General features: G+C 40.6%; 1 protein-coding gene across 1 annotated transcript in view; it reads right to left on the bottom strand.

Moving 5' to 3' along the window:
• The window catches only part of Col25a1 (collagen type XXV alpha 1 chain), a 397,457-nt gene that overhangs the window by 159,421 nt on the left and 212,098 nt on the right, over positions 1–25,938 (bottom strand). Inside the window, exon 5 of the mRNA XM_051166005.1 lies at positions 5,902–5,919. Within this exon, the coding sequence (XP_051021962.1) occupies positions 5,902–5,919 (18 nt within the window). The remainder of the gene's footprint in view (positions 1–5,901; positions 5,920–25,938) is intronic.

Genomic DNA, 25,938 nt, shown 5'->3' with positions numbered 1-25,938 from the left:
TAGGAAATAAACATTATCTATTTATTTAAACTTTTTCTTGTGTGCATACAAATATAGTGTATGTCTGATATACGTGCACGCACGTGTGAAGATGTGCACACCTGTGCAGGTAGAGACCAGAGGAAAACATTGGGTGTTTGCTCTGTCACTCTCCACATCTTTCCTTGAGGCGGGCCATCAAAGCTCGCGGTTTGTGAGCCCCAGTGTTCGACTTGGTTCTGAGCCCTTCTGGGGCTGGGTTACAGGCATGCGCACACTAGTGCTCAGCTTTTCACGCGGTGCTGGAGAGTCAAGGCCACGCCCTCATGCTTGTGACGTATGCTCTCTCACCCACGAGTTTTCTTTCCAACCCCTTGATTCCATTTACCTTTTTTTAAAAGGAAACTTTGCTGAGCACAAGTTGCTAAAATGGATTCGTTCTGATTTAAAGATCATAAAAATTTAGCATCATATATACTGGTCATGTAGGAAGAGGAGTGGGAAACACACCCAGAGTACAAAGGGTCAGTTTTACTTAGGGAGGAAGGAGAGATTGACACTTGCTATGCTAACCAAAGATAGACTTTTAAAAATCTGAAAGCCCATTACATCACTCAAGAATATTGTGAACACTCACAACTGTGCTCATACGTTTTGTTTTACAGAGAGGCCTGACTGTGATAATCGTCTCCAACAATAACTAATCATTTTTCCACAAACTTCTTAACTTTAATTTATCCACAGCATCTATGCAGAATGAGTCTATTATTTTCCTCTGTTTTTCCAGCAGGCGAAGTACCACCTGCAAGGTCGACATGTAGCTGTGCAAGGGTATCGAGTCTTTATGGCTGTGCTTCTGTGAGTACTTATGGGAGAAGGTATGCCAGGAATTTACAAAAGGCCTTTAATCCTAACACCTGCGTGTGTCAATAGACTGGTTTGAGTGCTTCATTAAGTTATGTATTGAATCAAATCATTCTCCCTTCCTACCGAAAAGCTGAGGCATAAAGTTAGATAAATTGCCCAAAGTCACACCCGCTCATAAGGGGTAAAATAGAATATCAACCCAGGTGTCAGCCTCCAGAGCCCAGAGCACATTCCCTCAACTCATGCAATGCTTTTCGTATGGGGCTTTAAGTGAAGACTGTAGAAGGCTGACATCTTCAGTAGGTTTATCAGGTGTGTGTAAAATTATTGTTAAGTATGAATTACTAAGTATGCGTCTATTACCCAAAGTTTACTTGGGAAGCCTGGGGTAGAGCTCAGTGCCAGCACATTTTACCCGAGTGTGCAGTGGTTAGGATTCAGTCCTCTGCAGTAGGGCAAAAACTATTGTGTGTTTTCTGTCAACACTGTATGAAGAGACTGGGCTATAAAAAAAAAAAAAAAATGAGGCACTCGGAGAAAGGTAACAGTTTCCATGGTGTAAAGCAGTACATAATCAGCTTAATTATTCATGGGATACTACAGGTTGTCCACATTAATTCAGATGAAATGAAAGGTAATATATATTTCTTAGGAAATACAGCACAAAGATGACAAGAGAAGTTCCTTAGCCAATTTAGTTGGAAATAATTCTATCTTCTACACTATTTAAATACATGAATGTACAAGTGAAATAAAAAGCATATGGATTATGGTAAAATGAAGAAATAGCTGTACCATGTACACTCTTAATAATGTAACCCATCTGGAGTACAGTGAAGTCCTTTATGCCACAATACCAGTGACACTTAATTCAATTCCCCCAACTCTAAAGCATTCGGACTAGTACTGTTATTCTTGCTGTTTTATAATAACAACAAAATATACTTTGCAAGACTTTTGACTTATCCAGATGATAATACATTACTGGTTTTACACAGAGGTGAGTGAAATCTGGGCGTTCTCTACACCCGTGTGCACAAAAGCATGCACACATTTTTCAAATTTCTTAGAGAATATATGTGCCCTCCTTCTGCCCCCAAATCAGACTATGTGAATCTGGAAAAAGCTGGATTGAAACACAAATATGAAATATGGGAATTGCTAAAGTGTTAGGTTAGAAGGAGCTTCATACATAATTTAAAACATATGGGTAAAAAGCTAAATACTGCCCACACAGTTCAATATTTTACCCCAGAAGAATTCCTTACAATGACTATACAGCTTGAGTTTAGTAAAGTTTAACAAAGCCTTGTGAAATGGCAGTGATAATATTAGAACAAAGAAAAAAGCCAACAGTGACTTAGGGGAAGAGGGCATAGTGACATCTTCAACTTCTTTCCAAATGTATCTGCAAACATGAATGCAAGCTGCAGGCCGCCGTGCAGTTGTCTGATGGCATTTGCTTGTGGTTTGTTCTTGCATTTTTTTTCTCACTGGGTAATACAGAATTACAACACGCACAGCACTTTAGTGCTCAAAGTTCCTAAGGGAATTAGAGTTACTTTATGTTCACATGCAACTCCAAAAAAGAATTATGAGGAAGGCTCTGAGACAAAAATAAATAAATAAATAAATAAAATAAAAATAAAAAAAAAAAAAAAAAAAGAAAGAAAAAAGAAAAAGAAAAATATATACGCAAGAAAATGCCCTTAGTATGAGAGGGGCATTTACTTACTTCTAAAGACATTGAAGGATATTTGGACTAAATACAAGTTCTATGTACTTTGTGAAGAGGACAAGACAGAGTCTTGAGAATGTTTTTAAAGCAACTAGTACGTGCAATTTATGTTAAAGTTGTGTATTTATTTGTGAAAGAGCACTAATGTTTAGGCAAGAATAATTTTGATTGTGAAAATCAGAATCAAAGCTTTGAACCCTACAAATAAAGTATTCATGTGATGTAGTAAGTCAGATGTAGAGGAAAAATGAAAGCAAGCACAGATTCTACACTGAAGACCATAAAAATCTGTTAAGGAACAGAAAAGAGGGCTGGAGAACTGGCTTGGTAGTTAAGAGCACTGGCTGCTCTTCCAGAGGACCAGGGTTCAATTCACAAGATCCGTGTGTTAGATGCTAGCCACCTATAACTCTAGTTCTGACACCCTCTTCTACAAGTGGTACACAGATACATATGCTGGTAAAAACATAATACACATAAAATAAATAGTATTTTTTATAAAGAAAGAGAAAAAATACTTAGAAATAACTCTAAGACAGAAAAGAGAGTAACAGATTTCATTTTTCCCTAGTGCTTACCACCATGTGCAGGTATCACATGAAATATCTTATATATAATGCTGTAACTTTTACAACACTCGTTAAGAAAGGACACTGCCTTACATATGTGGACAGTGCTATGCACAGTGAAGGAGGCGGAGGCTAAATAAGACACAGCCTGGCTCTGACTTGCACCCTGTCTGATCAGAAGACCATGCTCTCTCCTTTAAGCACAGTAACAAGCTGCGTAGATAACTTTCGGTGAGAATCTGGGAATGGAAGAAAATCCCTTCAGTAAAGGAGAAGAAAAACACCTTGTTGAAGAAGCAGTACTGCACTGTGATGGGTGGTTTGTCTGGATATATGCGCATGAGATTTAAGAGGAAGGAGTCCCAAGGAAAGTAGGGAAAATATCTACTTAGAATAGAAAATGTAAATGGTTCAATTTGGTTTTGATGAGCATAGAGTTCATGAAGAACATTTACGAAAATCAGTGGAAGGCAAGGCAACAGGCCAGATCAGGGAGTCTGTCACACTGCAGACATAGAACACATTGAGTCTCAAAGGTTTGGCATCAGGAAAGAGACATTATCAAAACCATGGCAGAAAAATTTATCTGCACAATATAGGTGATAGAATCCCCATTGAGTCTACTCAGTCCAACCCTCAGTGCTTCCATAAGTCAGGTGAAAGCCTCTGAGAGGCTTCACCTAGCAGCTGATGGCAACAGATGCAGAGAACCACAGCCACACATTAGACACATCTCCGGGAGTCCTATGGAAGAGTTGGGGGAAGGATTGAGGGAGCTAGAGGGGTCGAGGACTTCACAAGAAGACCTACAGAGCCAACCTTCCTGGGGACTCACAGAGACTGAACCACCAACCAAAGAACATTATGAACTGGTCCTCTGCCCCCTACACATATGCATGGCTTAGTCTTCATGTGGGTCCCCCAACAACTGGAGCAGGGGCCCTATCTGACTCTGATGTCTCTCTTTTGGATCCCCTTCCCCTACCTGGGCTGCCTTGTCTGGCCTCAGTGGAGAGGATGCACCTAGTCCTGCAGCCACTTAATGTGCCAGGGTGGGTTGGTACCCATGGGGGACTTCCCCTTTCTCTGAAGAGAAGGAGAAAGGAGAATGGGGGTGCTCAGGAAGGGACTGGGAGGAGAGGATGCAGGCTGCAATTAGGATGCAAAGTGAATAAATAAATAAATTTTAAAAAGAGTTAAAATATTCTATCTTCAAGCCAATGCTCACTACATTATGTTGTGTTACCTGCCCTTCTGGAAGAGTTGAGTGATGTGGGCTTCCAGATTTTGATATAGTCTTGATTTCTACTCCAGTCACACAGATAAATAATTTACCATAAACACCAACACACATGAGTACCTGTGCACACACAGGCACACATGTACAGGCACACTGCACTGAATAAAACAAGTGTGAAAAGTAGTAAACCACCTTTTACTTTGTACCTTTTTCCCAATGTAGCATAGCAAGTTCAAATTATAAGAAGCCAAAACTCTCTTCTATAAATTTATTGTTCGTCGGAACTAACTTGGACTACAAGAGGGAAAGCTACAAATAACTAGGGCATTCTCTGCATCATTGTAAGTCAAAAGGCTAACTTTTGCTCAGAAGCTAATGTGAAAAGGAATGCTGTAATAAATATTTGTATTATTACATGACAATTATATAAGGAGTTCAGAATGATGATCAATAATGGTCATATTGTATAGAAAAAAGATTAACATATAGTAAATAATTTCTAAAAGCTATCAAAAAACAGCTTATCAGGAAGCAATCTAGGGGTTCAGCACATCACAGGGTAAAAAGATGGATGGGAGCACAGTAAGTAATTGCATCGTTTACAGTATTGAAGGAAAAGCATCCCTAAGTCTGACTCCTCTCGATAGCATCCTACAGACAGAAGAGTACTGAAGCTTTTGAGTTTGAATGTGCTACACTATTTGTGAGTACTTGCTTCATTTTTATAATTCTATATCTCTATACATGTTCCTCCACCTCTTGAAAATAGTTTGTTTTCTTCAGTACAATTTAGAGTTCAAAAGATTGACTGCCACCTGCATTTGTACTAACCTATACATGATGTCTGCAGCAGCTGGTGTTTGTGTTGAAAATGGAGAGCAAAGCCAGTATCGGTCTACACTGAACCAGATGCAGCTAGCAGGATACAGTGTAAACAGCATGTTTGTGGATGCACAGCTGCATTGGGACCGGATTAATAAGCATCTAATGCAAACCAGCCTGTGCCTATATGAGCAAGTCATTGTGCCCAGAAGTGCCTGGGCATTGGCTTGGGTCAGCAATCCAGCCCATGCCTGTATGAGCAAGTCATCATGCCCAGAAGTGGTTAGGCATTGCCTTGGGTCGGTTAAGAGCCTTATTTTGTGTCAGGGCATGCTGTTAACCCTGGCCAAACAGGTGATGTGGCTAACTCAACCCTGAAGAGGCTTCAGACTTCACTCATGGAAAATAGCTGTCCTGAAAGATAGTGTCATGATTTTTGTTTCTTTTTTTTTTTTTTAATTTTTGTTTTCCAAGACACTGTTTCTCTGTGTAGCCTTGGCTGTCCTGGGCTCATTTTGTAGACCAGGCTGACCTCGAACTCACAGAAATCTGCCTGCCTCTGCCTCCCTGAGTGCTGGAATTAGAGGCATGTTTTTCCCCTGATTCTTGGAAAAGGACTGAAGGAAAACATCCTCACTAGGAAAATACTAAACTGGAGTTAATTGATCAGAAAAGACATCACTTACTTGCGGACCAGGCTGACCCTGAAATCAAGAAGAAGAAAAGCAATTATAAAATTGATGTCTACAATGGATATTTTCAACATATATTTCAATATCTGTTCAATATGCTCTAATCATCTTTTAAAATATTTCTAAAAATAATAATATAGATAACTTCATATTGGATCTTAACTATTTTTATCCTGTGAGGTGAAACAATGGGCACATGGCTACTGCACATGTGAGTGATTCAGTGTGGTGCAGCATTTAGCTGGAGAAAAGAACGTCAGAGAGGTTAGTACCCCTCCTAACACAGAACTACATGAATGGGCAGCGGAGAGGGCAAGGCTGTCAACACAGTTAGTTACTGACTTAATTGGTCCAACATGACAGAGCTCCGATTCAAAAGAGAGGCTTTGACTTTCTCACTGTACCAACGTTTTGAAATTTTGTCTCTAATAACATTTCCCTTTATTTGCATAATCAAACATTTTCAAATAAGGTATGTGACCGATCTTTGAAGGATTAAAATGTGCCCTTATTCCTCCAACAGTCAATAGATGGTATGACCTGACCAATCTAATTCATTTCCGGTGTCACTTTTTTCCCCCCTTAAGTTGATGAAAATCTCCACGCAGTTTAAGTGTAAAGAAAATCAACTGCAAACAAAAGCCTTGATGACACACAACATTCATAAAACCTCCGACTGAGCTTTCAGTCAAATGAGACTACAGGAAAGGCTTCCATCAAGTTACACTGTTTCAAACTAATGAAATAGACTTGTGGGATAAGGCGGCAGATCCGGAAAGGCTGTCTCCCTGTAGAGCAGTAAAGAAGAAGAGAGTGAACACTACTCCAAAGAGAGAAAGAACATCGGAGATCACAGAGTGGGACAAAACAGCTGGCTGAGAAGAGAGAAACACACGGGCAATGTGGCGGTAAGAGCACACAGCACGTCTCACAGCTCTCAGGCCTCCCCTGAAGGGCAGAGTCAGGCTGACTCCGGTGAAGACATAGGCAGTCCAACCCACAGTTCTCAGATGTGCTGAGTATAGTGGGGGAATCTGTGGAGACAGAGACGGTGGCTTCAGGTTTGGGTCAGCCTATGTTAGAAAAGTCTGTGGCCTAGTGCCATTTTGAGAGGACATCTATTCAAGACAGCTTCCCTGGGGGCTTGAAAAATCAAGGAATCTGGCATTAATCTGCCAGAGCCCCTAGGTAGAAGTGGGTGGCAAATGGCAGTAACAAATTAGGGGAGGTCTAGACATACTAAGAGGCTTAGGGAGCAGGAGGCTCATTGATGAAGGATTCTGGGGTGGCTGGTCCTGCCTTTTGTGATGGCAGTGCTTCTTTGGCAATGAGCTAAATAACTGTGATAGGCCAAGACTCAGACTCTACGGACACGCCTTTTGCAGCCTTCTCCCTCCTGCAGGGTGGTTAGTACTGAGCAGGATCAGAAAGCATAAGCTACAGAGCAACAGCTCAGTGCTCTACCTGCTTCCGCTCACACAAGCTCACACACAGCACACTCGGGAAACACCCCTTGGCTTAGACCTTAGCCACACAGATGGATGCGCTGTGCAGTCTCCGGTGAACGACAGCTGCAAAGCTAAGGGGGCTTAGAAGTACCTCAGGTCTGCAAAGACAGGAAGCTGCAGTGCTGAGCAGTTTAGAGCACTCCAGGTGCAGCACCAGTTTGAGGAGGATCAGAGATGAGTCTCCACCTTCAACCAACTACCCTTCTACCTGGTAGGGCTGCAGGAAGAGGCGCTCTGTTGTGGTGATTTGATACTTTGGCAGTTTTCATGTTTTTGTTTGGTTGGTTTGGTTAATTGTTTATTTTTTCCTTTTATACTGTTTTCTTATAGTATCACCATTTCTTTTTAGAAGCAAAATGTATATTTAAGCTCTTATGTTTAAGCAGATCTGTTCACACAGTTTTTCTTTATTGGGAAATTTCTCTTTTGCTCTTTTTGTTTTTGAAGAAAAGATTTTATTTCCTTTGCATATGAACTCCATAGGGGGAGTCACCAGATCTTAATTCCATTTTTGCTGATTTTTAACAGTATTCCTGTTATTTTAATAAACACAACACATTTAAATCACAATAGTAAGTATATTATTTAATTAAAATTAAGTTGGATTTATAAAACTAAGTCTCACAATAAATACTAAGCATACAAGTATTTAAAATACCAAGTATGGGGCTGGAGGGATGGCTCAGCAGTTAAGAGCAACTATTGCTCTTGCAGAGGACCCAAGTTCTGCTCCCAGCAGCCATTTCAGGTAGCTCAAAATTGCCTGTAACTGCAGCTCCAAGGGATCCGATGCCCTCCTCCAGCCTCCATGGACAGACAATACACTCATGTACACAAACCCATGTATAAAGAACACATATCAATATTACCCAGATGTGAACGGTGGGTTCCACAATAATCACTGGCCTGGTACGACATGCATACAGCGTAACAATGTTACATACATCATGGAAGTAGCCACCACTTTCTCATTGGATTTTAGTCCTAATCCACATGATCAAACCCATATGTGGTGTTACTGTTGGACCAAGAACCTGTGGCTAGATAGGCCATGGTCTACAGGGGACCACCTACTACTATTATTGTGCTGAATGGACATACTACCAAACTGACTCCCAGTGACTTATCGTTCAACCTAAGATTAATGCATCTCTCAGCTCTCATCATAGAAGCTTATATTTGAGGTAGAAACTGGCCAAGATGAAGAGAATAAGCAATTGAAGAATGCTCAACCCTACACCGAACATCTAGGTAACATTCTGTCCTCTCAAGGTTCAGGGATATTTGTGGAAGGTCAAACAAAAAGACTGTAGGAGCAGAGGCAGGTCAGGGGAATCCAAGGAGACAGTGTTCACCAGACACAACAAGGCACCTTGTGTACATTCGAACTCACAGCAGTTATGGTAGCATGTACAACCCAAAGCAAGGTCAAGCCAAAAATCCCAGAGTGCAGAGAGAGGGTAGACACAAAAATCTCAGTCCTACCCAAGGACCTATTGGCAATTGATAGCTTATTTGGGGGGGGGAAAGGGGAGTCAGTTTTCTTTAAGAGTATTGCCACTGGTAATCTGACCACACTCTGGTGGGGGGCACACAACCAAAAAGATATGGAAACTAAAACTGGACTTGCTAGAAGCAGAGAAAGAACAAGAACAAAAAAAAATTGTATGGGTAGAGAAGCAGGAGCGGGTCTGGAAGGGGTTGGGGACATTGTGAATACGGTCAAACTCACTGCACAAAATTCTCAAAGAACTAATAAAGATAACATTTAAAAATATTTTGAGTACCATGGAGAAATATTCTGTTCCATATAGAACAGATCTGGATTTAAAATATATAATCATAGATCTTCAAATAAATTTTCTGTGATAAGAAAATAGGTATAGGTTAGCCTATGCGACCTGACTCATTTTTAATCTTTTTTATTAATTAAATACATTTGTTCTTTGGTAACTTCACACATGTATTTAAGGCATACTGTACTGAGCCTTCCACCCCTTCCATCTCTTTATTACTTTTTTTTATCTCTTCTCTCTTCCCTACAAATCTGTTCCTTGAGTCTATGCCTCTTTCTTCAACCATTCTCTCTTGCCTTCTGCCAGCTCTTCTTTTTATTTACTGTTTCCTTTTGCTACTCCCTTTTGTTTTCTGTCAATCATTTCTACTTTCCTTCCAAGTAAACATTGATAAATTTAAGTATATTTTATCAGCAAAGTAAACTGAGATTCTGATCAAAACAAACAGTAACTACTAAAGCAAAATAAATAAATAAATAAATAAGTGGTAACCCAATGAGTTAAATAAAGCAATACATCACCAATACACTAGACCAAGAAGAACAAAGTGTACTAGAGACTTCTGACATAAAGTAAATACTACATTCATACTTTCATGAAGAGAAATAAACAAACATGACCACATCTGCCCACAACTCTGAGATATGGTCAAGAGATCCAACCTAAGCAAATAGGAAAGAGTAAGTTTCATGAAAAGTACAAATGAAGGAAGAAAAATCAGGAAATAATCAAGTCCAACCCAGCAAAACAGCAAGTCCTAATGGTAATTAGGAAGAAAGAAAAGACTACAACATCAATCAGATCAACTAATTTCAAATTACAGACATCAGCAAACTTCCTTCTATAATAACACTAAATATAAATGCTCTTAACTCTCCAGTTAAAGGACACAGATTAGTTGCTGGGATTATAAAACAGCAACACACCATCTGTTGTCCCCAGTAAAGAGACCCAAGTGGCAAAGACAATAAAGACAAAGACTTAAAGGATGGTAATTAATGTACTTCACAGACCAAGGCAAGATACCATATTCAAATATCTGATAAGGTAGGCTTCAAGTAAATATTAGTCACGAGTGATAAAAAAAATCAAATATATATTATTAAAAGACCAAGCCAGGCAGTGGTGGCGCACGCCTTTAATCCCAGTACTCGGGAGACAGAGGCAGGTGGATCACTGTAAGTTTGAGGTCTCGAAAAACCAAAAAAAAAAAAAAAAAAAAAAAAAAAAAAAAAAAAAAAAAGACTAATTTAGCAAGAAGACATAATAATTGTAAATGTATATAAACCAAATGTTGGGGCTCCTGGTGTTTTTATGCTTGTTTCATAAAACAAGCACCACTAAAAAGTGGGGTTGGTTGGTAGGAGAGATCACAATCAAGGTACAGTGATACATAAGAAACACATTATTTTGTGTTTAATAAAATAATTAAGTTAATAATTTTAGAGTATTAAAACTAACACACCATATAGTCTCATTCTATCAGCTGTGTCAAAGCGTACCTCACTCCAAATTCTGTGTGGCCTCCCTTGTCTCCATTCTTAGATTTTTCTATAAAACTTGTTCAAAAACTTATTGGGGACAAACTAGCTAATTTTCAAGATCTTTGCCTGAAATATGGTGGGGTAAGCTTTATTTAGCCCAGTGAGAGAGAAGAATCAACTCTGTTTCTAGTAGATGTTAAACTCTGCTAGGAGGAGGAAAGAGAATAGCATTAATTCTTACTGAGTACTAGGCACTTTTGGATGTACAGTATGCTATTCATAGCTTTAAACTGGCAAATAGAGAAACTGTAGCTAGACGTCACAAAGTCTATTGGATGAAAAGTCAGAATTTACCCCAAACTAACTGCAAAGCCCAAGCATTTGTCTCAGCCCTTCTGCCTTTGCCTCTAGAATACATAATTAATATTATTTATTTTTATTTTATGTGAATGACTGTGTGCTGGGATATATATATATATATATATATATATATATATATATATATATGGGCACCATATGGGTGCACTGTGCCAGAAGAGAGTCAGATCCCCTACAACTGGCCACAGATGGTTGTGATCTACCACAAATGTGTTGAGAACCTAACCTGGGCCCCTTGGAATAACAACAATTCCTCTTCTCTGCAGAACCATCTCTCCAGCCCCTTCCGCTGGAAATCTAGGCTCACAGATGTTTGCAGTGTCCCTAGCATTGACTCTGGTCAATTCTCATCAAGTGAGGAGACTTTCAACATCCTGACTGCTCCAAGTCAGCTGCAGTGTACCCTCTCCTCAAACACCGGGGTGATGAGTGCTTTGCTAGAGATGAACCACAAGTGAAACTCACCAGGATTTCCTGATGGCTTCACTGAGAGATAGAAGTATGTTTCACTCAGTGGTAGATAGTTTTCCCGTCCACTGTGTTGAAGATTGCTAACAGCTAACTGTGAAAGCCAAATTTTTTATTTGGTTTTCTAAAACATGCTCTAAATGCGTACTTATAAATTATGGCTAGTACTCACAAAACCCAACAAGTTGATCTTCCTAAAATGAAATTACTGAAAAGGCTCTTTCTGCCCATGCAAATCATCAAAATGTTTCTACAAATCAAACTTTGAATCAAGAATAACCAAGAGTCATGCCAAGCGAAACAGCTAAATCACAGAACTCCCGAAGTCTGGCCCCCGTGTGCAGAAGCAGAGAGCACCCAGGCGCTGAGCTGGCTGATTTACTGCCTGGCAGCAGGAAGGGCAATGCTCTGGCCTTTGGCCCCAGCAGGAGGGAAGGAAGGGAGCCTGCAGGAGGAGCAGACTCTAAAGAGCTCATCAGAACAGTGCAGTGGAAAGCAATCAGCCTGCAACTGACGCTTGATGGAGAGCGTCCCAAGGAAGCTGAGCATCTTGGGAGACAAGTGAACACACAATGAACATGATGAATGAGCCGACCCATCACTGGAGTACGCATTCTTACTTGAGGCAATTAAGGAGCAGTATCGGCCATTCTTTGTTTGGCTGTTATCACAATTATGGTTGGCAGAAAGTGCTAACGCTCTTTTCAAATCGACAGTCATTTGGATTTCTGACTGAAGTAATTAGTCTCCCTACATGACAATTTTTTTTTAATGGATAGGAACTTGTCAGTCCTTTCAGATGTTTTTCCCACTTAACACAGGCACAGATATGGATACAAAAGTCGATTTAAAACACGGTCTTGTTTTAGATATTGACTAGGACGTCAGACTCACATGTTACCTTTGGTCAATGTGAAATAAAAGCCTTCCATCTACAAAAGCTTAAAGGGGTTTCAGTACTCCCCACCCTTAAGCCTCCAGGGCACATCCGTGGACTGTAGGCTTAGGTTCCTTTTCAGGTGAAAATGCAGCATCTACAATGAGGTTCAGATGAGGCTGCTGAGGCTCAGAGCTCTAACGGCGCCCAGGGCTGCTCCTAAGGGCCAATGGAATCCTGTCAAGGAGCCCGTCCCTTTCCAGAGTGGCTAGCCTAGAGTGTGTGCCAGGCACGGGACAAGCAGGAGTCTCCTCTGCCTTCCCCTCACTGAGTCTGACCCATTTTCAGTCTCTGCTCTATTGGGGCCTCACCTGAAGGTGGTTTCAAAAGGACTGCTGACATGCAGGAGCTGGAAATATTCAGACTGGCCCAAAGAGGTTGACAGCAATGCTTGAAGATAAATGTTTAAAGACCTACTGTTATACTTCAAGTGTTATATTTTCAAGCGCAGCTTTCTGTCTCATGTTTCAGAAAGGGCCTTTGGGGTTTCCTCTTCACTGTAGAATAAACACATCCTGCCCCTCAGTGGGATATTCCCTAGGTAATAATGCTGGCACCGAGGTAGTCACGGACTACAGGTGTTCCAACTGGACAAGTGTTCTTATGGGCACATGTGTGCCACTCAACAGGAGCAAGAACTCTGACGTGAACACAAAATCTCCCTCACTTAAGACCACACTCACTTAATAAGAGAATGGTTTCCAAACCACCTTGCAAACTGTGTTCTAAAATACAGCATGGTGACTTCAGTTGGCTACATGGTCAATACGAATAACTGACTCAATTCAAATGTATAGTAAACTTCAGACATTATTTGAAATTACTAATATGAAAATGATATATTAGAGAGAAGCAACTAAAATATATCATAGAATGAATATATATATATGTATATATATATATATGAAATGGATTTACAAGGCCTGCAGAATCTATCAATATCTGAACTGCTTTTGCATAAAAAGCTTTTGCACTCTTGACTGAAATAAACATTATTCATCATTTATAGCATCTATTTGCTACCATACAGGGTCAGTCTTAGTACGTAGGTATTACATTTGCTACAGTCATATAACATTGCCTAGCAAGAGTATAAGAGCCTTTCAATTCAGGTTTCTTTGGTGGTTTCTATACTAAAAAGCGAAAGCCAAATTAGACAAAAATAGTTACTCTCAAACCTGTAACATTTATCTTTTAAAGTCTGAGAGGAAAAGGGAAGAAGAAAAGAATGATTCTGAGCATGTCTACAGGGCATTTTCTCCATCAGTGTTTGATGTGCGAGGCCCAGCCCACTGTGGGTGGTACCCTTCCTGGGCAAATGGGCATGGGTTGTGGAAGAAAGCAGGCTGAGCAAGCCTTGGACAGTAGTGCCTCTCCATGGCCTCAACTTCTTTTGATGATGGACTATCACTAGGAAGTGTAAGGTGAAATAAATCACCTTCCAAACCAGAAAGAATATGTAGGCTATTTTATTGGGCTTGTTGTAATGATCATAAGAATCAATTCAAGTCTTTAACATTTTTTGACATATTTGCCTTTTATAAATAAATAGCAACTATACCTGAAATCAAGTCATACCTAAACAGGTTGGCAAGTCATTGCCATAATAATTAAAAACATATTCTCTAACACAGTACTTTTTTTGGTCTTTTATAAATAAATGTTTATATGTCTGTAACGTAAGATACAGACAAGTATACCACACACATTTTTGTCATCAAAAGTAGTATGTAGAGAGCCATAGGTGGTCTTTATGCATTAATTTATGTCATGAAAATTCATTGGCCTAAGTGTCCATTGAAGTTTATTCAAATTTTAAGGATTGTAAATATTTATATATTCCAGTATACATAACTTGACTATTTTCTCAATTATTTCCTTATGATACAAAATGAAAATGCAGTTACTATAATAGTGAATTAGATATGTTTTCATTATAGGATACCAAGTACAGATTATGTGTTTTCTTCTAGGATAATTTGTGTAAAATATGCATTTACTCAGACATCATTGTAACCCTATTTATCTAAATAAATAAATAACATACCTATTCCTAGGAAGTAGGTATTACCTTTGCTGCATTTTATGTAAATAAATATACAAATAAAAGGAGAAAAAGAGAAGGAGAAGAAGGAGGAGGAGGAGGAGGAGAAGAAGAGATAAGAGGTAAAGAGTGAGGATGGAAGAAAGAAAAAAGAAAGGAAGGATGGACGGGAAAAGAGAAAGCCCTTTCTTTGAGGAGAGATTGTGGGAATTGCTTTGTAGTTTCTGTACTTCTCAAGTCTATTTGTGGATTATAAAAAAAAAAAATATTTTACCTATTTGTATTTGGCGGCCTTGAAGAGAATATCTTCCCTATCTTGGTGTGTCTAAAATTCTGAATGTAAATCAACATCATCATATCTCATCTTTGCCACTTAAAACATCTGTCTAGATCTAAAAACATAAACACTATGAATGTAACATTTATTTAATTCCTGATTGTTTTGTGGTTCTTCTTGCCGTAGGTAGTTTATTAAATATGTGTGTAATAATATAAATATGTAAGTAAAAAATAAATTTAAAAGATGCAGTACAGCCCACACTGGAAAAAAAAATAAAGAGCAGAGTCTTTTATAAGCCAAAAAACTATTTTAACACTTGATATCAATTCACTGTGGGAAAATTTTAAATGAGATCATAAGTAAGTTGCTATCTTTTTTCCTCTACTGCATGCATTTATACAAAAATCCAAGTCTGTAATTTTGAATTCCAGTTCCTACCTTTCTCCTAGCTCAGGGTATTTCAGTTACTCAAAAAAGACTGCATAATTATTAAAATATAGTCAGCAAAACTCAGAGTAAGGGTTATAAATCTGCCTTTGTGTATCTGCCACCATCACTTTTAGGAGTGGATGGTAACAGGAAAGGGGCAGGAGCAGTACAGAGTCACCAGCAGTGACCGGAGACCCGAACGCAGCAGGCCAAGGACCAGCACTGGCAGAACTTTGGAACTTTCACTGTTTTGCAAACCACAACACAGGGGCTGCAACTTAGCTCCGATGGCTGTACTTATCTGAGCCTTTCCCTGCTGCACAGAATCAGGACCCGTAACTTACATGTAAATAAATGACCAGCAAAACAGTTACACGGCTTGGTGGGATACAACAGACAGAAGGAATATATATGAGCTGGAGCCTGCTTAGCTTCCATGGCTTTAAAGAGCCATGCCTTTTTAAAGAACTCAAAAAAAGTTTTTATTGCCTCACCAATTTCCATTACATTATATATGCTGAATAACCCTGTCTCTTCTAAGTTTAATAACATCTTTAAAACTAGGCCACTTCGGTTGCCCCAGCTAGATACTTAAAACCCATTTCAACTATCTTAGACTAATTAAATTTATATTCATTCTCAACTCCAATTTCCTATAAAGGTAGGCTTTATAATACTCTCACTGTCCTGGAAGTTTTGCATCAGGAAGTGTATAATAGCCAATTCCTAACACTGAGAGAGCTGATTAAATCATAACGTGTGAGTCACATGATTATTCTAGTAAGGCAGGGCCCTGAAGGGGGAAAATACTTCAAAATTGAGAAGAGGATTGTCTAGGCCGTAAATATACATGTAGTGTCCTTCATGTTTGGGGCCGTCTCAGTGTCCACCATTTCCTAACTACCAGAAGTCACACAGAGCTGTATAAATAGCATCTCTTTACGCTAACCCTAAATGCTGGAATCATTTATGCTGTTATGTAGCTCACTGAGCAGAATGAGTTACAGAGGGGTTAGGTGATGCCCAGAGGTGACACAGCTCCTAAGAAAACCTGGGTTATGAACATGGGTGACTGGAACTCCTTCATTTTCATCTGTATCCTGTGAAGAGCTTGAACCAGGGGCTTTGGCGAGATTCCCCAGAGACAGAAAGGAGAGTCATCTGCAACCTTTCAGATTGGATGTAAGCTACCATTGCTTTTCAGTGTTGCATGCACAGCACACTCTGAAGTCCCCTATGGCTTCCCTAGGAAATCCTTTGCCTCAGGTTAAGAATCCCACAGTAGAGAAATAAATCTGCCTTAAGGCAAGTTTATGTTTACCAAGAACCTCCCTTAATCTTCCAGGAACATCCCTTAATCCACCCTTAAAGGTCAACTACCTTGGGCAAGGGCATCTAGTTTCCAAGCAAGAACAGCTTGGATCAACTCAAAGATGCTCGCCCTTTTGACTGTCAAATCAGATCTGCTTGCTTTGCTATCATTTTGCTCTTCTCTCTGCCCCCCCCAACCCCCTCTCTACCCAAGAGATAGACTTGGCAGTTTGATCCCCAATAAACCTTTCTTTCTACCAATGGAGTAGTAATTCAATTCAGTGTTTTCACTATGCTCTCACATTTTTCTCATTGCTAGGACAAAAAAAAAAACAAAAAACAAAAACAAAAAACAAAAAAAAACCACCCCAAAACAAATAAACCAAAACCAAAACAAAACAAAACAAAACAAAACAAAAAACAAACCAACCAACCAAACAAACAAACCAAAACCCTTAGAGAAAGGTTTATATGTCTCAAATTTTGAGGGTACAGTCTACCATGGCAGGGCAGACACTCAGGCAAGAAACAGCTGGTCTCACTTCATCCACATCACAGGGGAGTGATAAATGTTAGTCCCTCTTTTCTGTCTCCTTGGTGATTCCAGCTCCACCTCACCCCCTCCAACCCCATCAAGTTGACTATCATTTTACCCATCAGTGACTGGGTGGGTTGGTACTCATGGGAGCCTCCAGAAAGGGAGGGAGGAATTGGGAGATGGGGGCTTGAGGGTGGGACTGGGAAAAAAGGAAGGAGAGGGACTGTGATCAGGATGTAAATTGAATATATCAATATATTATTATGGGAGAAAAAGGAAAGCACGCTGGGATGAATCAGCAGGTGTGCAGATGGCAGTGTGGAGAGCGTGTGTACTAACTATGTGCCAAGTGGAGTGGACAACTGTGGGGGAAGGGAAAAGTAGGGGATAAAAAGGAATATATAGCCGGGGCAATGCTTCTTTGTTTCTGTGGTAAGGTACAAGGGGCTGAAGAAGAGGTGGAGGGATGTGGGTAGACAAGGAAAGCAAAAGCGGGCTCCCTGAGATGGCTTCTCGTTCATGGAGGACACTGGGAGGAGGAATGGCAGGAAGTCATGGAGGTGGGTATATAAACTGGACCAATATGGGGGAAGGGGAGGGACCCAGGTCCCCTAGAAAACACCTAACCAGCATCCCTTTGGTGGACCCCCACGCCTATCCTGTGGAGATAAAGCTGTCATTTTCCCCTTTCTCTGAAGCAAGCTCTACTGTTTTCCCTAAAGTTCATGTCTTTGTCTGTCCCAGGGAATGAGTGCAGCAATCCTCTGAAAGACCACCAGGACCCCTGTAGCAGCTCTTGAAAATAGACAACAAACTATTAAATTGGGGGAAAAAAAACCAAAATGGCATAGAGATAAAAATTAATATATACAAGAACAGAAATAGAAGAAGAAGAAGCACTATGGAATAAAGATTACAAAAGGAGACACGAACGTATTTAAGGCAGAATGAGGAGTAAACACAGATACAAACTCAGATATAGAGACAAAGAGAAATTGTTCCCACCCCACATTTCAGAGGACTTGGAGGTGGTTGTCTGTTGGGAATGTGAAGAATAAGGTTGGCCATTTTTTTCTTTTGTGTGTGTGTTTACTTAACAACTGTTAAGCACCTACAGTGCACCAAGGCATTCTGCACATTGTAGAGATAACTGAGTAAATAAGATCGAGTCCCTGCTATCACTCTTGTAAGGGAGGCAGGTCTTAAGAGAATGTTTATAAATAATACGGCAGATGGTTGATAAAAAAAAATTAAGCAAAAAATATTATAGGAGGAAAAGCAGGCCAAGGAACAAGTGAGTGGGAGACCGCTAATTAATAGGGCATTTGTGGGAGGATTCTGTCAGGGAAAAGGCAAAGGGAGTAGCAAGGGAGGGAGGGAAATGGCCACAAGTTGTGATATGGTTGATGAAGCAACCTATTGGCCGCTGGGCTGCAGGGAGTGACCGACAAAGTGGGAGCATGAAAACGAAGCGGACAGGAAACAGGATTGCGTTAAGTCACGGTAAGAACTTGGCGTTTAATCTGGACGCCACAGAATACAAGGCGGAGGTTCCACACAGAAAAGCAGCATTGTCCAAGCTCAGTTTGCAAAGGATGGTAGCTGATGTGAGGGAAAGAGCTGCCAAGACAATGGTGTATAGGCACACAGACAAGTCAGAAGACTGCCACAGCATTCTAAGAGAAAGATAAGACAGGTTATGCAAGGTGTGTGTGTGTGTGTATGTGTAAAATAGTGGTCAGATTCTGGTAGAAGATTTGTGAGTAGCTTGAGAGATATGAGAAAACGGAGTCAGGAATGACCTGAAGGTTGGCCGGAGGAGATAAAGGAAAGGGCGTGGCTTCCGGTGTGTGGAGAATCTTGTGTGGTAAGGGCTGAGGAGGTAGCTCAGTGGCAGAAACACAGCTCCAGTGTGGAAGGCTCTAGATCCCACGCTACACACTACACAAACATAAACAAAACACCCAAAATCCCTGTTTATCTTAAACAATGTGCAAACACTTTACAAAGTCATCATAAGTGTAAGCAAACAAACCTGTGCTCTGCCGGAATCCTTTAGAATCTACTTCCTACCTCATATACTGCCTCTCAGATCTTGTGTGTGGTGAGTTATCGGGGAACTTGCATAAATACTTATTCTTGCATTCCCTATAAGAAGGCCAAGGAGACTTGCAACCAGGAGAAAGCCTCCTGCCCCTCATGGCAAGAGCTGTACAAATGCAGTATCAATGGAACAAACATAAGAGAGGACTGCTCACACCTGACACGTACGTGCTTCCAGCAGGGTGGACTGGCCCACAGCTCAGACTCCCTCACTCTGTATCAAAGATGCGGGACACCTCATTTTGACCAAATCAAGTCATGGACGGAGCCAACAGGCAAAGTCCTTGTGTCCATGGCTCGGATCCCTATCACCTCTTTCCCTTACTACAGGTGACCTCTGGCACCTCCTGGTGACAACACCAAGGATGAAGGACTTGCATTACTTTCACAACACTTTCCCTGTTGTCCTGCAGCACAGAACTCCACCTCACCCGGACGGCAACAGACCACCACGCCATTCTTTGATGACATTCCACAAGCATTGGTTACTTGTGGCTCCTCGGATATTACAAACTCTTTGAACGGCAAACACTTTCCCAGGGTTTTGCTGTTGCTTCTGTGGGCATTTGCAGTTGTGTAGCCATTTCCGGGAAACTCAAGCCTTCCTCATGGCGCTGACAAAACTTAACATGTCTCAGAATGCTCAGAAAGTGGCAAAATTTACAAGGCACCCAAGGGCTTTCCACACTTTCAACAAGTGCTTGAGGGAGGAGATTTCCACTGCTAGAACCACCTGTTGACTGCAGGAGCCAGCCATGACCTCTGCCACTGAGCACCAGGGAAGCAATGCAGGGTTTACACCACCATATTCCAAAGCCCTTCCTTTTGATGTTATATTACCCAGTCTTTGGACATGGAAGGCTTATCATAAACATTTGTATTTTAAAAAAACCATCCTTATATGATTTTTATTGAGCTCCTATTAAATTCCAGGCAAGAATTATGATAGAGAAGCCAGGAAAAACACAGCCTGGTCCTTTCGGCAGGAAGCTTATTATCACAGGCAGTGCAGTGTGGTCCAGTGCTTCAGATTCCTGTACATCTCAAGCCATCGGAGAACGTGGGAAGAGGAGGTCAAGTTGTGAAAAGTAAATGGTGTTCTCTCTTCTTGATAACAAAAACAAAAAATTGGTTAGTATTGAAAACAATGAGCCACCTTAACTTAATTTTGAGGAAAACACTATGCAACTAGTGACGCTGAGACCAAATCAGATATTGTATGTAATGTCATTGTGAGAGCAGCCTGAACACTGTTCTTTTCTTCTGTAACGTAAATACCCTCAGTAGAGACAGGGAAAGTAGCTTAGCGGTTTCACAGCCATTGACTAAATTACCTCTATTGATGAGGCTCCACAGGTTCTTACTGCCTGAGTCTAAGTAACTGTTAAGGGATAAAAGAAAGTGTTTGGTGAGCTGATACCACAGCATGCTCTGAGTCTGCCTGGGAGAGATTTAAGCACAGGCTTCCATGCATGAATGGCGTCTTGTCCTGCCTGGCCATGGCTGACTGGCCAGCCCTGAAATTGTACAAGTGAAAGGAAGTAGGCTAACATGGACATTTGTATTAATAATTGGTGTGCATGAAGTAAATTAGGAGATCCCACCAGGTCTTTCTTAAGAGGTAGTAAAAACCTTTAGAAATAAAATCCACTAAAGCCTTCTTTTTCAAAGCTTTTGACAAGTCTCAAATCTCAGCCATTTTATTTTTCATTGAAAGGAACTCAGTGGAGAGCATCTGTTTAGTTCACACGCAACACATGCGCAAATGTGCACGCACATATACACATGCATGCACACACACAAAGAGTGGATACTGCACGGAGCATAATCTAAGACACAAGAGGCATGGAGCACAGCCTTTATGCACAAAGGCAGCCAAGGGTCCTGGCTGTGCCATTAAGAGGAGGCAGGATTTGTCACCAATGTCAGAGGGCAGCTACAGTACAATTCCAGGCTCCTTCATCTCCTGTGTGTATTCCCACAAGAACCATCTATCACAGCTGGAATCTGGTCCCCTTTGGGTAGTCATGTTGCAGGCAGGAACAGCAAGAGGATGTCCCAGTCCGAAGATAGAGGACATACATTTAACCCAAACCATGATTCAGATTTTCAAAAACATTAAAGAAACAATCAATTTGGATCCGCCCCCCCTTGTAATGTTAAAGAATGAAAATTTAAACTGTCTATTTTCTGGCGTAGAAAAATGTCCCAGCAATTCCCTTTCATATAGAGCAGACAGGTAAAGAATAATGATAAATATTAAACCAAAATTTAAATAATCCTATAGATTCACGTTTCCTCTAACCTCAGCAAGAAAGTATTTCATAGTAGTATCCCAATACTAAACACTCCTCGTCCTCTCTTATGTCACCATGTAGTAAACATTAACCTTGTCTAAATTATATCTGAATCAGAAAAGAACAGTTAACCAACGAAACAAAATAATACCAAATTATCCAATAATTTAAATTCATTCCAATCGTAAACAAGTCCCCAAACTTTCTCCCCATTCCATTATTTAGATTAGAGTAAAACATACTTAACAGAATGTAGAGATTTAACTCAAGTAGTTAAGCGATAATCACATAATTAAAGGATAATACTGCTGAAAGAACAAGAAGTTCCTTCACAGTGCTGCTCTGCTCCTTAACTAAGTAAGGCTTTTTGCCTCATTGCAATGCTCTAGCTTATAGCTAATTGAAAACTCAAAGACATCTTTACCAGAAGTTATTTCTTAGGACACTGAACGTTCCTCCCTCGGAAGCAGAGTGTACACTTTCCTTCTCACTAGAGTACTCCTGGGTCAGCATGGCACTGCCTCTCTACAAGTTCCTATTTGAGATGTGCACCCAGTTTCCTAACTCTAAAAAATGATGCAATAACCTGGGCTTTGTGTCCATGGCTCTTATCTACTAAAGTAGAATAATTTGAGCATTTTTCCATTGTTTGAAGATTAAAAAAGAATCTTAGGAAAAGATTCTTCTAAAAGATTTTTTTTTCTTCTACGTAGCAGAAAACTTTGAGCTACCAGGCACTCTGACTAAAGTCAATTTCTTCAGATGCAATATTTTATAATGTATTGAAGGTAAAAGTTTTGTGTCGAATGCTAAAACTTAATACTCGATTATGAGGCTTTTAGCATTCCATTCGAATACTATATTATGCATCTACATACATAGCACACATGCATATTTATATTTGGAAGTTTGAGCAGGGAAAGTTTTATATAAGTTTAAATAATTATATCTTTGAGCTCCAAATGATAATTGTAGATGAGGTCAACTCTTTAGCTGGCTTTAGTTGTAATTTTAAAGTAAGCACCTGATAGGGTGCTGCCTTCCAGCCTCTAAACAAGAAACACTAATACGAGCTGTCCCCTTGACTGTTACCAAACACTTCCTCCAAATCAGTGCTTATATTGTTCGTGAAGCCTAAATTGCCGACATAATAGTAAATGTATTATAACTTACCGACAGTCCTACAGTGAGTTACATTGAAGTTGTCACTATCCTTTATGGGAATAAAGAATATATATTGAATAAAGGAATATAGAATGAATGAATTTCCAGTAATACTTACGTGAGTGAATGTTTCCTAGTTCATATTTTTTAACAGAATTGACTGCTAGAAAATTATGTGCTTTAGTATTTTAAGTTCTTTGATGGACTTTTAGAAAGTTCTGGACGTTCTGGAAGTGAAAAAGGAATGAATTTCCTGCTCTTTAAGTATATTTTAAAATGACAAAATAAAAGCTTACCCTCCCTTACATCGATTCAGGTCCTAGTTCATTTGCCTTATGTTTTTTATTAAATATCGGCATATAGGAAACTTCCTATTATAGGAACTATGCCGTTCCTATAATGAGGTTCCTATAAATTATGATATTTGATATGAGCTCAAGCAATTTTTCATTTTGTTCAAAAATTTCCAGTGATCTGAAATTGCCATCAGCTGGCAAATAGTCGTCAAGCTCTCTTCTGAAAACTATTACTGCATTTAAATTTTAAAGGAAAGGGGCAACCCCTTCCCCCAAAAGGGGAAGCTAGTGCCTATGGGAAAATAGAATTCTTAACAAATGAAACCCAGGGGTCTTGATCAGCAAAGCGAGTGAATCCACATCTTTCCCACAACTCTCAAGCCAGAGAACAATGCAAGAATTCAGCAACAGTTCTTTTCCAACCCACACCGTATAGTGTGCAAAGTGTCTATGTGGTGGTGATGCCGGACCAGCTTACCAGGCATGGAGATTCAATGGCTAGAAGCTTACCTTTAACATGCAAAGAAGAGGGCTAGGTAGGGGTGAAGGCATCAGAATAAGTAATCCCCACAACTGGAAGTGAAAGTTTAGGTCATTTCCTACCCAGGGAATATTCCTAGGGCATACTAGGTCATGGTCAAAGTATCTGAAAGGAACCAGCAAGTTAATTAGTTCCACTCCAAGGGAGGGTTTTTCACAAACCGGTTCTTATTCTGTGCCATGGATTAGAGGTCTAAATGGAAGGCTACATATGGTGAAAGATATATACATTCGGCTATTACCACAGACAGGCAGTAAATTATCCGGGGGCCTGCAGAGTGCTCTGTAGCCCACTCTTTCAACTTCCCCTCTCACCTGTGAAAAAGCCTGAAGCCATATGCCATTGGTTGTTAATAATGCTCTCTGGAAGGAAGCAAGTTGAAACTGTTCCCAAGCTGCAGATCAATAGACCATGTATATATGTCAACTACTGTTGAATGAAATTATATATCAGAATAAAAGGCCGTATCTACAGTACAGGACTCAAGTATGCTTTCATGTAGCCTATAAAATCCACGGGCTCAGGGCAGCACAAAGCTCTGAAATGCTTCTGTTTCCGGTCCCAGAAGGGTACCCTAATATAGATGCAGCAAAACGGAAGCCTCCAACGGAAGTCTGTGATATGAAATTTAAAATAATTGTTTTTAAATTTGTAGTTTCCAGATTGGGTTTCTACCGTGCCTGCCAAACCTTCCCCTCTTTTTCTGTGGGCTCGTTACACAAATATGGATTTCATTTGTGTATTCATAGAAGGAAGTGGTGATTCAGCCACTTTGTGGGTATGCCTTTAGGTTCCTCCTCCGCCCGCAGAGCAGCCCAGGGAGGTGGAACGGGTCCTGAGCCAGGAGGAAGGGGGTAGAGTACACAAGTGGGGCAGCCCTGGCTTCTCCGGCTCGGTGTACATCCTTTCCTGGTGCCTCTTGATGATGCCTGCCTTCCCTGTCCAGTCCCTGCTGTTTCAGAGATGCCTTTATCCTTCTCCCTAACGTGGGCTCTGCACAGCTGAACGGTAGTCACCTTACATCACTTTCTTTTTTTTTTAAATATATTTTATTAATTTATTCATATTACATCTCAATTGTTATCTCATCCCTTGTATCCTCCCATTCCTCCCTCCCTCCCATTTTCCCCTTACTCCCCTCCCCTATGACTGTGACGGAGGGGGACTTCCTCCCCCTGTATATGCTCATAGGGTATCAAGTCTCCTCTTGATAGCCTGCTATCCTTCCTCTGAGTGCCACCAGGCCTCCCCATCCAGGGGACATGGTCAAATATGGGGCACCAGAGTTCGTGTGAAAGTCAGACCCCACTCTCCACTCAACTGTGAGGACATCCTATTGGCACTCTAGGTGAGAGAAGCATGGGAGAATGGGGAAATAGAAGGATCCAGAACATCCTAGAAACCTACAAGAAGAACATTATGACGGGCAGATCTGGGCCCAGGGGTCCTGCTCAAACTATGGCACCAGCCAAGGATAATACGTGCAGTAAACTTCAAACCCCTACTCAGATAGCCAATGAACCAGACGTTCATCACTTTCTGAAACATGGGTTTCCAAATGCTGGTTGTACCGAAGTGTTCCATCTTGACATGTGACAAGTAGGAGAGACCATCTTGTCATTGTTCTCTAAGACCTTTGCATCTGATTTGTTTGGAGTGAAGAGGCCAAATATGAACATGCTAGTCATTGTTACTCACATGTCACTTAGGAGCTATGTGATATGCGCTTGCCATTCCCCCTTTAAAACTATTGAGTGAAATAGTGTTTCTAGGGCTAAAGGATGCTGTTAAGGCTGCTAAGGGAGAAAACTCACCAACAGTGTCACCCAGCTAACACTATCCTTGTAAGGATACTAACATACCAGGCAATATATGGCCAAGAATGCAACCAAGGAACAACTAAATTGGGGGTAACCTATGTTTTTCTATTGGATTGGAAGGAATGCACATTTGATGCTATAATCCTCATCAAACACATATGGCTGGGGAGGTCATGGGCCAAACGGAAGAGAATACTTCTGTGGATTGCCTAAGTGAACATTCTTTCTTCTAAACAGTTAATTTTATAGCCATAGCATAGGTTCATCCTCATCCCGAGACAGAGAAGTTTCTTTGTGTAGCGGGCTTCTGGGATGTAACATCCAACAGAATCTGCTACTTTAGTAACCACGGGTGTTTGCCAGGTCACAGGTGTGTATGACACTTCCCAGTCATAGATGAAGGTTATCTACATGGCATATTAAAGTGAAACCAAGGCAAGTATTAAGGAAGGAGGAGGAAGGGCTTACAGAGACAGAAGAAGATGGTGGCAACACAAAACAAGGCAAGACAAGGGTCTAATTCTATTGGAGTCTGAGATCTGGAGACATCAGTGCAGTGATGGTTAATTTTTTGTTATGTTGGCAGGACTGTGGAATTTAGGCATTTGGTCAAAAACCAAGCTAAATGTTACTGTGA

Source organism: Acomys russatus, chromosome 23 (assembly GCF_903995435.1).
Source record: "Acomys russatus chromosome 23, mAcoRus1.1, whole genome shotgun sequence".
NCBI classification, from domain to species: domain Eukaryota; kingdom Metazoa; phylum Chordata; class Mammalia; order Rodentia; family Muridae; genus Acomys; species Acomys russatus.
Note: the sequence above shows the minus strand (reverse complement) of the source record. Positions and strands in the feature narration are given on the sequence as shown.